At 42.6% G+C, this 14,875-nt stretch overlaps 1 protein-coding gene across 1 annotated transcript; it reads right to left on the bottom strand.

Moving 5' to 3' along the window:
- Positions 1-3,990: 3,990 nt before the first annotated feature.
- On the bottom strand, positions 3,991-13,183 carry LOC107191109 (transcription factor Sox-21-B-like). The gene is made up of 2 exons (XM_015580063.1): positions 12,981-13,183; positions 3,991-4,770 (listed from the first exon to the last, which is right to left on the bottom strand). Exons 1-2 carry the CDS (start codon positions 13,181-13,183, stop codon positions 3,993-3,995), a joined length of 981 nt encoding a protein of 326 aa, XP_015435549.1. The 3' UTR covers positions 3,991-3,992.
- Between the last annotated feature and the right edge of the window lie 1,692 nt (positions 13,184-14,875).

The raw sequence follows: 14,875 nt of genomic DNA on the forward strand, positions 1-14,875 counted from the left end.
CTACATTACTCCATCAATTAATTATTCATCTACCCTTTACTACTAATAAAAATTCTAATACCTTCAATTTAATCGCAAAAGTGTCCGACCCTTCTCGAATCGAAGTAAACAACAACGATCCCTTCGATTAAGTTTCGATTTATTTACAAACGTCGCGTTATATTACAGCAATAATTAACAATGATTACGTGCGTAACGTCTCGGATTGGGGATGGGTGGGGGGGGGGGGGGGGTGGGGATATACGATCTCTACAATCTTCGTTCTCGTTTCGCGGCACGAAACACGACGGGCCAAGGAACTTACGTTGAATAAACTGGAAAGATATGCTCCTATTCTTTAGATACGCTTTTATTATTATTATTTACCGACGCGTCTCCCGTTCGATAATCCTCGAACGTGTGTCACGGGATACGCCGATTTTTCCTACGATCGTTACGATTTAGTATACAATTTTTTTTTTTCTCTCGCTCTATGGCGAAAGTGTTCCGCGGGAAATTAGTCTGCATTCTGGTCTGCTGACAGTACACGCTCGGTGTTGTCCACGCGGATATTCCGGTGGAAATACACGCGCCCGGAACGACGGGGACCGTTTACGGAAACACGGACAGGTGAGCGCGAGCGCGATCGCTAAAAATCGACTACGATAAAACTCCGACAATGCTCGAACGGCCTGTTCATAACGAATTCAACAATCCGCCGGGTAGAATGCAAACAATTTGCCGCGGAAAATTGAACGCTTTTATTCCTATTCGTCGATCATTCGACGTCGTCGCGTTTCAGCGAAATTGTGTGCACGGACGCCTTCGTGATTATAGACCGTCGAATCAATTACGGTATCCTTTCAATTGATTATAGTCTACATTATTCTGGAGACTTCGAGAAGGTAGTAGCAGCCTTAAAAGTCTTGTCCCATTTCCGTTTGCGTGGATATTTAACAAACGATTAAATTCTTGTCATTCGTACTGTGCTGGTTCTCGAGAAATGATCGATCCTCCTCCGACGGTGTCTGGGTCCATTCTGACCGAAGATGTTAGAAATTTCACGCAGCCATTTTAATTTATAGAAAATAAGGCGTACAGTTTACTAATACAATATTTTACTATACAACCATTTTATAAAAAGTCCAGGATATTCTAAAGAAATTAATTCTATTAACACATCTAAAGACAGATGAGTAGGGGTCTATCTGGACTGAGGCACCGCCGTCTACTCGATCATCAAAAACGTCCACCTTCCTCGGGGTTAATCCAAATCCGACAAACTTGATTTCAACGACATACGTCCTATCATAAACTCAAGCTTTCTCATAAATTCTCGTATAAATCGTCCTGTACAATTAATTAACGAAAATCATAACAACTAATATAAGCAACCCTTATATAACACGGTATCCCAATAAGTTAGAAAATTGGGGAATCGTATTCGTACTACAACAACACGATCAAAGAATTGCGTAGAATTGTATAGTTCCAATATTTTCGTGGAACCAAACCACCGTGTCATACGAGGGTTACCTCTACCGCCCAACTTCAAACAACTACCCCTCAACTCAACGCAATCTCTCTTCGTCCCATTAAAAAAAAAAAAAAAACGATCAAATCTTCCAAGTACAATTAATACACAGAGCCAGCACGCTGTATAAATATCACAAAAAACGTTTCATGCCTATTCCCAAAAGAACTTCGAAAATCCCTTCCACAGATTCGCGTCCCTTCCGCGTAATCCTCGGCGTGTCCGCGCAAGCAATCACGAGCGTACAGAGAAACGGCCACGGCGAAGAGAAAGGGACGACCAACGGCGGTGGTGTGGGTTGGATCGACAAGCAGAAGAAAGAGAAAATATTGGAGAGTTGCAGTATCGATGCGCGACGCCGGCCACCGCGACGCAATGAAATCATCTCGCGTACGAGGGGGTAGAACGGTGGTATAACGCGTACACAGGTCCGCTGTCGCATCTACGTTAGCATTCAGACACGTTTGGCTTATTTCGCATGGCCGAGTCCCAAAGAAGAGATTTGCCTCCGCTTTCCAAGAGGTTTTTTTTTTCTGCTCCTCCTACTCTCGCACCACACCAGTCTTTCTATTCCCCGCTCGCGACCGTTTCCCCCCCTGCCGCTTTGGCTGGCTCGCGTGTGGCGGTAATATGTGCCAGCGAGAGGGTTGGTTATCTCATCAAAATTGGACTCTTCTGGCATCCTGCGCGCGTTGCCAGCCCGCCTGTCTCTCTGTGTACACGGGTTTAGCAGAGAAGACCTATTCGCCTCTCTTTGTGGGATTTCGGCCGTGGTGAGTTATCGATTCGGGCTTTGGTATCCACCGAACACCGGCGTGTCGCATAACGAATTCTTTGCGCGCTGTCCTCTTCGAGTGCATGCACACCCCTTTCTGCTAGCCGTTCATCGCTGGAAGCTCGTTTCGCCTCGATCTGTGTGCGTCTACAACGAGACGACGTGAACGAGTTCCTTTGGAAGAATCGTGACACTGTATACAGGGTGTAACAAAAATTTTTGAGGACCCGGAAATGAGAGACTCGTGAGGTGATTTGAAACAAGTTTTTCCTTAGCAAAAATGTCATTCGAGGCTTTGTTAATGAGATATTAACGAAAAACCCCGACCAATCAGAGTGCGAGTCTGCCGGCCGAGTTCCCGCGGTAACGTTGGCTACTGCGATTGGCAGACTCGCGCTCTGATTGGTCGGTGTTTTTCGTTAATATCTCGTTAACAAAGCCTCGAATGACATTTTTGCTAAGGAAAAACTTGTTTCAAATCACCTCACGAGTCTCCCATTTCCGGGTTCTCCAACATTTTTGTTACATCCTGTAGGCGTACGCTTAACGGATAGCAGTTTTCGTTTGGTTCTTGGAGCTTTGGACCAGTCATTCGCCGTGAACAGTTGAGGAAACGATGACGCTAGGCAAGTTCAATTTATCACACACACACAAACCGCAACTGGTCTTCTTTAGGGGTTCGTTTGGACGATCATTTGAGGTTTCTAGACACATCGGAGTGTCCAGGTCCTTACAAGGAAAGAACTGCAACTGTCCGATTTGTAGGATGATAGAATATAAGTTCTTAATGATATGTGTGAAGTATTAGGTGTAGACACTCGATACTTTTAAAGATATGAACAATTGAAGTTACGAACCGTTGAGATATCTATATTATGGATGTGAGTCAAGATTATCGAAGTTGCGTTCGCAAAGGGAAAGCAATAATAGTTTGGTAAACGGGAATCGATTCTAGCACCTATATTCATACTATGTAAAGGTTCTTAACTTGGATTGTTTATATCTTCCAAATTATTGATTGTCTAGACCTAATACTTCACACATATTATTATATCTATACAATCATCTTACAAAACCCCGTTAATATCGAAGTCAGAGAATTGGGGACCTTCCCTTATTATCCTTAAAGTCTTTGTTTCTGATACACTTTATCCCAGGAAACTTTCTCCCATTTCCATCCTCAAATCTCTAAACGTCTAACCGTTCACAATCCTTCCAAATTCTTGGATCTTCAAGCTAACAGTAGTCCACGTACCAACGCAGAGAAGATGATGTTAGACATTGGATTTTGTCGCAATACACAACAGATTTTTTCAGTCCATTTCAGAGGTTGTTCCAAGGTGTCCAAACTTCGGTCTTCTGTCTGATCATCATTGTAGTCTGTGTCTTCTCAGTACATTCTTGTATACTGGTTATTCTACTAGTTCCTATCCCGATCAGTCTCCGACTTGACAAGTCCTATGCCCCAGACTCCGCCAGGGATCACTGTACATTAGCAATATGGACGTTCCTAGATCTGGCCATGATGGAGTTCCTTTGCTGGTCCTCTTGGAACTGGACCTCATCGTCCTTTGGCGCAGTTAGGTTCGTGACGGTGGCTTGGGGGATCGGTGAAAGCATCGGCGGCACCCTCCACCAATCGGTGGTCGGCCATCCAGGTGGTACCAGGTTCCCCCGGAAGTCCGGGAGAACCGGAAGTGGTCTTCATATGACGTGGCCGCGATGGGCGGACAAGTTCGAGCTGGAAGAGGTTAGGTTCTGAACGGAGAACGCGTTTTCCACTTTGGTCGACGTTGTGGACGTCGTCGTTGTGGCAGTATTGATGACTTTCTCGGTTTGATCGGTCGGGGATGAAGACGAGGACGAGGAGAAACGGTCCTGGGACCTGTCCTCCTGATGCCTGTCCACTGACGGTGAGAAACTCTCGTCTTCTAGCTTCCTATATCGTGATTCCTCCCTGCTGGAGTCTCTGTCTGAAGGGAAATTGTCGTCTTCCGGCTTCCCTGGGCTAGGAAACGGTCTGTCTTCTATCTTCGCGGGTAGATACGGCCTCTTCGAGTCCTTCGGTGGACTTGGACAACCGCAGTTCGGCTGAAGGCAGGTCGCCGTGGACAAACTCGGCCAGGACATGGTCTGGTGGCTCGAGTAGAACGTACTGCCGCCGTAGAGAGCCTGAAAGGCCAGGTCAGCTGCTAATTTGCCGCCGTTGAATTCCTCTCCTAATTTGTGCTGGATCGGGTAAAGGGGATACGGAAAGGGCGGGAAGAAACGGGGAATCTTGAGATCCTCGTGGCTCATCAGCGTGTGATGCGACGGGGGCGCGAGAGGCGGCAACAGACCCCTCGATATATTGCCTAGGGTTTCACCTGAGGACATCAGGGGCGATATCGAGAAGCCGAATTTGTTTTCCTTCTTCACCAGGGACTTCGGCTTCCGGCGGGGACGGTACTTGTAGTCTGGATGCTCCTTCATGTGGAGGGCTCTGAAACCATAATGTTGTTCCGGTTAATCGATTTGCGATCGAATTGGTAATTAATTTTTCTACGGATCTTGGACTCGTAAGTTTTTGTTCAGTTGGGGTAACTTATTATTAGCGAGGCAATATTTATTTTCTGTTGAAATAAACCAGAGAGAAGAAAATCATAAAATATTTAAATGTAATAAATTTGTATTTGGTTACCCATAAGAGATTGAAGAGTGGTAATTTTTAATTTACAAATATTTGTGATACTTCGATCTAGTGTATGTTTGAATTTTTCCTATGATAATTTGGATTCGTTTCGTGGTTATCACTAGACCGCGGATTTTCATGCGAAATGAAATTTTGGAAAATAATTTATACAAGCAGGAGTAAAAATAGAAAATTCGCCCCCGTTTTAACGATTTTAGCGGGCTGAATATAAAATGAACAATTTACTAAACCTGATGGAATTGTTGTCGTTTATTGTATTTCACATACTTTTATGTACTATAAATGCATAAAATCCGTAGTCTAGGTATCACGAATCCACCATAGAACCTGCGATCGTCAGCTCAGGAGGGTAGCTTGGCTTCAAACATTACAAGGGGGTGGCTTAATCGAACAGTTTCGGGATACTGAACGAGTAGTTTTGCGAGGGGTTGGAAAGATAATCCCGGACCATTCTCTAATCAACCACGGTTCTCACCGAGCTTCACAAAGCGCACAAATAATATTCATATAAACACCAACAAACACAAACAGGATCGCCAAAAGTAAACGTAAAATTTGTCTTGGAAACATTTCAATGGTAAAATAAAAAATGCTACTTCAACAGGAGGGTCCCTTCTTCTTAGACAATGATTGCACCGGTATCTACCTTCGATAATCCAGGGGGGCCTGCGTTATCACGCGAAGAATCGCACGGCGAGACACTTCAGAATTCAGTAAACTTTGCTCTCGACACCGTTATCCGTACAAAGGGACGTATTATCGTGTTGCTAGAACACGATACGGGCCACCATGGGTATTTGTAGTAAATATCTTGTACACACAACCCGGGGTACGGAGGCGCAGCCGACGCCACACGGCGGGGGCTGCTGAGAGAGCGAGAGGGGGGAGGAAGGGAAGAGTCAGAGCCCCGTGGTATCTCCGTCACATAATACTCCATTATGTATCCAAGAGGCGCACAAACGCGGTCCTTATTTATGCCTCGCCTCGCGTAGATAAAAGAAAGCGTGAGGGAAGCGGGCGGTCGCCTCTCGCCACCGGGGAACTCTTTTTCTCGCGCGGACTCGCTTCGCGGGGGAATCCTCCCGGAAACGGCTGCACAATGGGGAACACGCGAGTTATTCCGAGCAGTTCGCCGAGGAATTTCCCGGGAACATTTGATACTTGACACATGTTCGCTTTATGCGACCAATAAGTCGTCGTAACTTCGATGATTTTCGTCTGCAGCAAGTTTCCCAATTTTTTTTAGCTTACCAACGCTTTTTCAAAGTTTGTTTTTCTTTTGCGCCACCTTCGGGTAATCTTTCTGCCAAAATTTTTCTATTGCAGTTGGGCGTGTTATGTTTGAATCTTGAGCAGTTGGATTGAAAATAGAGAAAATAAAGTAACTGGAACGTACCCTCTCCAGACCTCCTTAGCGCCTATGTTAGAAATCTATGGGGTACAGAATGCACCAGTGAAGCTATAGGATTCTGTTTTTTCAAGAATCGTGGTAAACTTTCGCTTGGAAATTTTACTACAGTGAATTGATCAGCTGTTCAGTTCGTTGGAATAGAAAGGGATATTTCTTAGTAACTTTGAGGTTGTTATATGAGATTCAAATAAATTTTATACGATTACTGTTTGTGTATTGCAAAAGATGTGGGATATGTTATAAAAAAAAGGTACAAGAGAAACAGAATTCAAAGACTATTTGCGAGTTGTAATAAAATCATGTAAAGCACATACCTGAAGGTTAATTTTATCACGTAAGATGACTAGACTTGCGGATGTTTATGCAAATATAGATTCTTGTGAATAATTCATTAAGATTGTAGTCAACCAGAAATTTGTTTGAATGATCAAGGTTTCCATAAGATTCGACAAAAAATAACTTCTGTAAATTTTATTAAAAATTTACCTGTACCAAAGTTAAAAGAATCGTGTACACGATAAATGTACATGACACATAACAATCACTACTTCCTACGTATTCGGTAATATTCAATACACCACCTGGAAGCTACTTTAACAACTCCCGAAACCCTGCACACTATCTCAATTCCCCTCCAGCTTAAAAATCCCACAAAATCTACATACATCTCCAAAATTCACAGATATCGTGAAAAACCTCAAACAAGAATGCACAAGAATAAAGTAACTAAACATCAACGATATCTAATCTCGAGATGCACACAAAAAACCAGCCAAGTCCCAACGAACGAATCCGTCGCGATAGGCAGAAATTGCAAATCGGCACGGTTCTGTAAAAAGAGTGGGAGGGGGTGGGTGTGTAGGGGGTTACGGCGCGAAATTTTCCGACTCGCGAACGAAATCCGAAATTTCGGTTCCTCGCGGCGAGAGTGACGCACCGGAATAATAATTCCGGGACAATGTGTCCCGGCAGATAGCACAAAGCGTAAATCAGCATAAACATCGGTAAAGCCCCGCCGACAATAATTCAGCATAAATGCATAAACATCGGGCGGTAATCTTTACAATTCGCCGGGAGCCCTCCACCGCCATGAGGGGGTGTTGGAGGTGGGGGAAAAGGGGTGGCGTACGCTCGCAACCAGCCGCGACCACCGCCACCCAGCATCAACGCTTCCAACCGCGCGATAAACAACGCGTTATATCATATCGGTGGACATAAGCCGCGCGGTTGTAGCTGCAGCTCGCGGCCGCCGCAACAAGAAACAATAACAATTAGTCACGATTGTCCGCCGGTGCTCCGCGAATGTCATTAGTGTAACGATTCGTCATAAATGTCATTGTGCCGCAACGACCGGCGGACTTTCGCGGATACCAGCCGGTCAGCGGTGAACCTTTCGCGACTGAACCGATACTACCGGGGGGCGCTCTTGGTAACGAGAGCTTCCGGTGACGCCATTGTTACGGGCCGCTGAAGACTTTTTATGGAATATTTTTACTGGACTGTGTATTGCTTTCATATGAGGTCGAGGATTAGTACAGGGTGGGTTTACGTATTGGAAAGGGCAACATATCGTGTACTCGTGAGAAAGGTATTATAATGAATGTTCAGTTTACTTCGTGATGTATTTTCTGGTGCGCAGATCCACCATAGTGTCATACGTTGAAGTCTAATGCTTCATGCGAGATGATAGTAGTGCCACTTTGTTTAATATATGAAATGCTACGTAATGAATCAGTTTCTTTTCGATCTTCTGAAGAATTATAAGGTTTCGACACGTGTACACTTTTCTTGCGACGATACGATATTTTTTTTTTTATAAATGATAAAAAAGGATTTAACCCTTTGCGTCCATAGCAGATGCAAATATGTTTCAATATTATTTCGTATACAGATAGAATATTAAAACTAACCATAGGTAGTTTGGGAATATAAGAAGAGAAAAGTGAAAAAATATTAGAAGATACACCTCTGAATATTAATGAGAAATAAAAATGGTACACTGCGTTTCATAATCATAAAAACACCCTAAAATATTTTGTCCTTATGTATCGTGGTTAAAATAAAAATGAATCATTTTTTTCTAGGGAATATAAATTATCCTTTTCTGGAAGAATATTATTTCTCAACAGGATTTCAGACATGGCATACTAGGTTCGTTTTTATTTTAACCGCAATACATAAGAATAGAAAATTTTAGGGTGGTTTTACGCCACGCAGTGTGTACCTACATTATTTCGCAAAAGGCGCAATTTTCTAACTTGCCTTGCCCAGTAAGAAGCATTTCCAAAGTACGAATTAACTAGTCCTGTCCAGTAAGAAGCATTTTCCACTGACATGTTACCCTGTTACCGCCAGTCAACAGATTAATGAAACCAGGGACTTCTACCGACACGTAAAATACGGTATTATATAGGTATTTTCGGTTGTACCTTCGCCCTATATAATCCTCTATAAGCCCTACCCTTATAGAAACCAAAAATATACCGGTATTCATTTCTGTTTTCGATAATACATCGGTTTTAATATTTAATATATCCATACCGATTTAAGTCTCAGAATGAAACACAGAAAATCTCGACTATCTCCGCGACCAACCGTATATCACAAGCAAGCGACACCTACAGGCTCTACTCATTACTCAACGTCCGGCCCCATCTTGCGCCTCGCGTAAGACTAACCGACCCCTTATGCCAGCGGATCGCGAAACATCCTCCATTTCCGCGACACCGTTTTAACTTCCCCCATCCTTCCCCCTGTTGGTTCTGCTTTCCTGGGTCTCCTCGTCGACCGAACGAAAACGTGGAACGAGAGACAACGGCGTAGAAGTCGTCGAAAAGGGTGTCGGAGGAGGGAATCATCGGACAGGCAGCAGCAGTGGCAGCGGCACAGCCAACGAGCAGCCGTGAGGGTGAGAGAACCGTAGGGAAGTCGCCGTGAACGAACGGACAGATTACGTCGGGCCAGTGACGGCTCGGGTACGGGGGGAACCCGTACCTACCCAGAAACGTGGTGGCTCCTGGGGAAACGACTTTTATCGGGCCTTCTCCTCTTTATTTTATGATCGTCCGCGCTTGCCCCCTTCCACTCCCACCCCTTCAACCCTCTCGGGCTTCTAGCGCGGAACCGTTACCGGAGTCGTCACCGACGTTGCCATCCGCCAGAAAAGCGGATTCACCGTTACATGTCTCTCTCTATGCCCGAAATTTTCCTCCATCCCTCCTCTGGCATACTCATAGGGCGAATTGGGGGTTGCGACCAACCACCCTCTCGACCCTACGAGGAACGTTCTCGCGGTTGGAATGAATATTGAGATCACGAAATGATCTCCAATTCGACGACCACGTGGTTTCTGGTTTGTTTTATTCGAGGGGGGTGGTATTCTGATTCAGGGTGAGGAAAGTTAATGGAGGTTTCTGTTGGTCCGAGGGTTCGGCGAGATTTCACGGTGTAAACCGAGTGTTTGACTTTGGCGGATACCGAGAGGCTGCGTGGTAATTTTAAGCTGGGAATGTACTTAATTCGTTTCGCTGGGGTGGTATTTGGATAGGGTGGGAGGAACGAATGGGGTTCTTTGGTTTGAGGATTTGGTATGATTTTATTGTGTTATTAGAGTGGTGTGTTTAGACGATACTGTGAACGCGAGGAGGGTTCGAGGTGGGAGTGGTTTTGTAGTTTATCTTATTGGGGGTGGTTTTTGAGGCGCGCTGTGTGGGAGATCGATAAAATTTTCATTTTTGCGAGATTCACAGATAATAGAATGAAGATCGAGATCCAAATGAAAGATTCGAGTTTCTGTGATGTATAATAATTTACAATGGGAAATGATTCTTATTTTATATCAGGGAGTCTATTTTCAAATAACAGTGTGAAACAACAACTAATTTTAGTATCTTAATAATCCTATTGTCAAAGAGCCAATATATTAAATATATTTTTCCGACCTCTCACCTGGTAATAAGACAGTATAAATCCTAACTTCAGATATAAATATTCATTTCGTGAACAAAATCTTAAATGACTTCCAGAATTAAAAAAAAAAAACACATTTGATTTGTCTTTTCCTAAGACTCTAAAATAACAAACTCTAAAAAATTGGTATCAAAGTATATTCGAAGGCCCACCAAATCCCATTCTATACTCCATTATTGCATCTATACAACGCTTTCCGTGCAACAATTGGGGGAAAGTAAAATACGAACGTAGAGATTTGGACGTAAAATATAATGGATCGCCGAACGAAAAAAAAAAAAATTGGACGAACGGCACGGGGCAGCTATCAACGGACAATTTCCTTTTCCTTTTTGTTGTACAGGTCGATCACGATCATCGACGGAAAAAGCGGATTCGACGTTGCATCGCACCGATAGAACCGGCGCGGTCGACTTCCATTCCCTTCTTTTTTTCACTTTTCGAAAAAAAAAAAACGGATCCGCACGGGTGAAACGTACACCCTGGGCGATTCAGAACGAATCGACGGTGATGCGTTTTAGAAGAAACGACTTTATTATTCTATTATTTATTTTACGAGGGCCCATCGTCGCGACGAGTTGATTCCGCTAGATTTTATATTCAGCCTCGGTTGCCTCCTATCAATTGCCTATAACCCAGGCGATTTTTGCTTTGGGAAACCGCGATAAACCTGGATTCAGTCGTTCCCGCGTCCAACTATTCAATTAATTCTGATTTCCCCTCCTGTACTTCTCGTTCCCCTCTTTATTTTATTTTAAAGATCCCTTAATTCGGCCGTTTCCACCATTTCTTAATCCCAGAACGCACGATATTGCATTGTTGCAGCTTCGTTCAATATAAACATAAAAATTTTTCTTCTATAAATAATAATTTTAGGAAGTAATGAATGAAAAGAAACGTAAAAAGAATTTGTGAAGTGAATATTGAAACGAATATGTCTTATATTAATAATTTATACTAAACGAAACTCTAGAAATTTGAAAATAGAAGAAGTAAACTATACTAACAATTATTACTAGGTTGCGAATTTTTATTAAAAATGAGAGTTCCTAAAGTAATTCTATACGACAAGAGCAGATGTAGGGATTTGTTTCTTCTCTTGAATATCTTACTGGGTTAAGAATAATATAGAAAATTCGTTGCACGTGATGAAAGTTTTGTCTCTTATTGTATTCACAGAGCACATAATCAGCAATTTAATTATCACCCTACTTTATGATATCTTATAACTATTAGACTATGGATGTTTATGCATTTATAGCATTTCTGAACTTGGAAAATACAGTAAGACAAAGATTTTAATGAAGCTTGATATTATTTATGTGTTAATATTATGTCCCATTTTAATTTTTAAATATTCGTACCTAAAATTGTGAATTTACGTAAATTATGTTAAAAGTAAACGTACTTCACAAATTCGATAATTTTACATGGAACAATATATTGGAGATTGCAGATAAACTGTGCGTCTAATCCTTGCTCCGAAAATTCGATTCGAATTAATTCCGCTCAATGAACGAAGTAATTGAAGAGACAGAACAGAAAATATCTTCCGAAAGGGTCGGTAATAAAGAGCTTGTCCCCTCCACCTCCATAAATACCACTTCGTTCACCCTATTCCACCCCTTAGCTTAGCGCAGCACGCCCTTAGCTTTAGCAACAATGTACCGTATTATGAACTACGCTGGGCTGCCCCCCGTTTCTCGTTCTCGATCCCCCCATCGGTTATATCGCAGATACGCCTCGACGCTATAATTTCGTACGGGCGGTCTCGTGACTAAAGAGCAATTAGCGCGTGAAGAAAAAATCGGGGGAGTCGATTGAAAACGATACGAGGCCCTATTCGAAGTAACTTACGAAGCGTGGAGAAAAATATTCAATAAATGTTACAAGAGAATAGAAATCGTGAACAATATCTTTCGAACTTTTGTAATATAATTTTGGGATTGTGATTCACAATTTTTTAAGGAGTTCCATTTTAATATTATTGGAATTATGTATTAAAATAGCGAATTTATTTCCCTGAACGTCGCTCTGTAAACTAATCATTAGAATTATTTATTTTTATCTAAATCACCATTCTTTTTGTGTGCGCTTCTTTTACTTGCAAAAATGTATAATAAAGATCGCAAAATTCATAAATTGATTTCGGATAATTCAAGTGACATGTGAATTTCTCGGTCTAGACATTTGCAAACTAATTTCAATTTTAAGCAGATAATTTTTATTGTTAATTTAACATATAAAATATGACCACTTATGGTTAATCCGTTTAAATTCTTTGATCTATAGAAGCGGACAAAAAAGTTACCACTTTTCTGATTGTTTACATTTCTATTATCTCATAACTTCAACTTAAAACATTAATGTGCTGGGTTTTATACAGGTTTCAATTCTCTATCGGAATATATATTAAACACATACTAAAGTTTCAAGCTAATATTAAAAATAATAAAAATAAAACAAATCGAAAAAGTGGTGATTTTTTTGTCCGCAGCTCTATATATTACAGAGAAATTAAATCTATGTTCAATACTGTTATTATTCATTGTAAAATTGTTTAAACGCGCCCGATGGTTGAAAAATCGTGTCCAATTAATCGAAGACAATTAAATCTTACCTTAATCGTTTGGCTTCGTCGATGAAAGGCCGTTTCTCGCTCTCGCTGAGCAGCTTCCATTCAGCCCCGAGCCTCTTCGAGATCTCCGAGTTGTGCATCTTCGGGTTCTCCTGTGCCATTTTCCGTCGCTGTCCGCGTGACCACACCATGAACGCGTTCATTGGCCTCTTAATATGCTCGTTGTGAAGCGTCTTCGACGACATCTCGACTACTTTGGTAACCCCTCGATCCCTTCCCAAACACGACTTTCGAACTGTCCAAATTACTCTATTCAATTCTTCTCTCCCACTGATCGTCCATATGGTTTCACCGTCAGAAAAATCCGTCTATCTTCACCGGTCCCATACATCATTCCAAAAACAACTCCAGTCGTCGTGCAACCATCAAAACCACAGGTCACCTTCTCGTACAGTGTCCAATCACGTGGTCATCGGAACCACTAATCTCGGCACCACACAACCCAAACCCCTCAATTCCGACGATACAGTACTCAAAACCACCAGTTTATTTCATCAACAAAAATCAAGTCTACCCTCAATCTCGAAGAACAATCAAATTCCTCAGAGTCTCAACCCCCACAGTACCTCCAAAAGTCTTCTAAATCTTCATTCAATCATCATGGTCTCTAAACTTCTGATTGTAATCGATCCTCTTCCAGGTCTTCCAGGTCTTTCAGATCATTCAAATCTTCTAAGGTCTTCCAAGTCTACCAGGTCTGTCAATCACTCACAGAATCACCTTCCCAGTTCATTCCTCAGCCATGATCCAACTGTGCGCTCTTTAACCTCGTCCCTTTTATAAACAATGCGTGACAGTTGGAGGTGTCCAATCGGGGTGTGCTGTTTGATTGTTACCGTGGCGAGGACTGAAGGCGAAGAGGATCCTGGTCAGGACCTCTGCGACGTCGAGTCTGGGATGAGCCAGGGTGGAATCGAGAACCCCGCGCGTAGCAGACGTAGGAGCCCCGTGGGACGCGGTGGAAACAAGGATCGGCCAACCAGGAATGTTCCTCCTCTCCCACTATTCTCCGCCGCTCGCGGACACCCACGATTGGCTCCTTCGCCGACATGGCGGACCGAGGACACGGCTGGGATCAACAGGTGGAGGTGTATATGTATACACCTTTCTCTGTTTCTCGAGCGTTCTCCTCTATTCCTCTTCCATTTTACGTGCGGCGCGGTGGCGTCGCGAGTCTGTCGTGTCTCTGTCCACGCAGATTATCGTATACTGGCACCGGTTTTTCTGACCTTTTTTCTGGCCCCCTCCTCTCCATTCCTAACCCATCGATGTCGATGGTCAGCTCGTTTCCGGGACATTGATGGTCCGAGACAATGCTCCTCGGATACGATTCCGTGGAATTAAGTGGAGTAGCTCCGTTGCGGGGCGGACGTGATCTGATTCAGGGATCGATGAGGAGTCGCGAGAGACCGCGGGACAGGACTCGCTTGTGGGGAGAATTAATTGCTGTTTGTCGGTCGATCCTTTTATCGCTAATGTAAATAATCTTTTTAAGACATATTTTTTTGTGTATTTTCGTTTTGGTATGTGTTTTTACTTTACTTGTATATTAATATCTGAGGACTGATGGTTGGGTCTCGATGCTTGTGTCGTGTATTATTGTTTGAGTGTAAATGATATTTGATCTTGTTAAATGTATAAACAAAGTTTTGTGTTAACACTAGAACTAGTCGAAATGATTGGTCTGTAATTCCTTGTGAGAATTTCATCAATTAACGATATTGAATTTTCTGAAATTTTCAATGATACTTAGTATATGCACATGAATAAATTTTATAATAATATATATTTTCTTGTACATCTGTAACTTTTTTTAGATCAAGGATTGCAACATGGTTTTTAAGACAGCATTATTACTGAATTATTGATCTCTGAGA

The sequence above is a fragment of the Dufourea novaeangliae genome, unplaced genomic scaffold (genome assembly GCF_001272555.1).
Source record: "Dufourea novaeangliae isolate 0120121106 unplaced genomic scaffold, ASM127255v1 scaffold221, whole genome shotgun sequence".
NCBI classification, from domain to species: Eukaryota; Metazoa; Arthropoda; class Insecta; order Hymenoptera; family Halictidae; genus Dufourea; species Dufourea novaeangliae.

Excerpts from the sequence above, each read along its gene's own strand:
- LOC107191109 (XM_015580063.1), bottom strand. The coding sequence starts at position 13,183 with ATGTCGTCGAAGACGCTTCACAACGAGCATATTAAGAGGCCAATGAAC. Across the intron at positions 4,771-12,980 it reads GACGAAGCCAAACGATTAAG|AGCCCTCCACATGAAGGAGC; the intron begins GTAAGATTTAAT and ends TTATGGTTTCAG.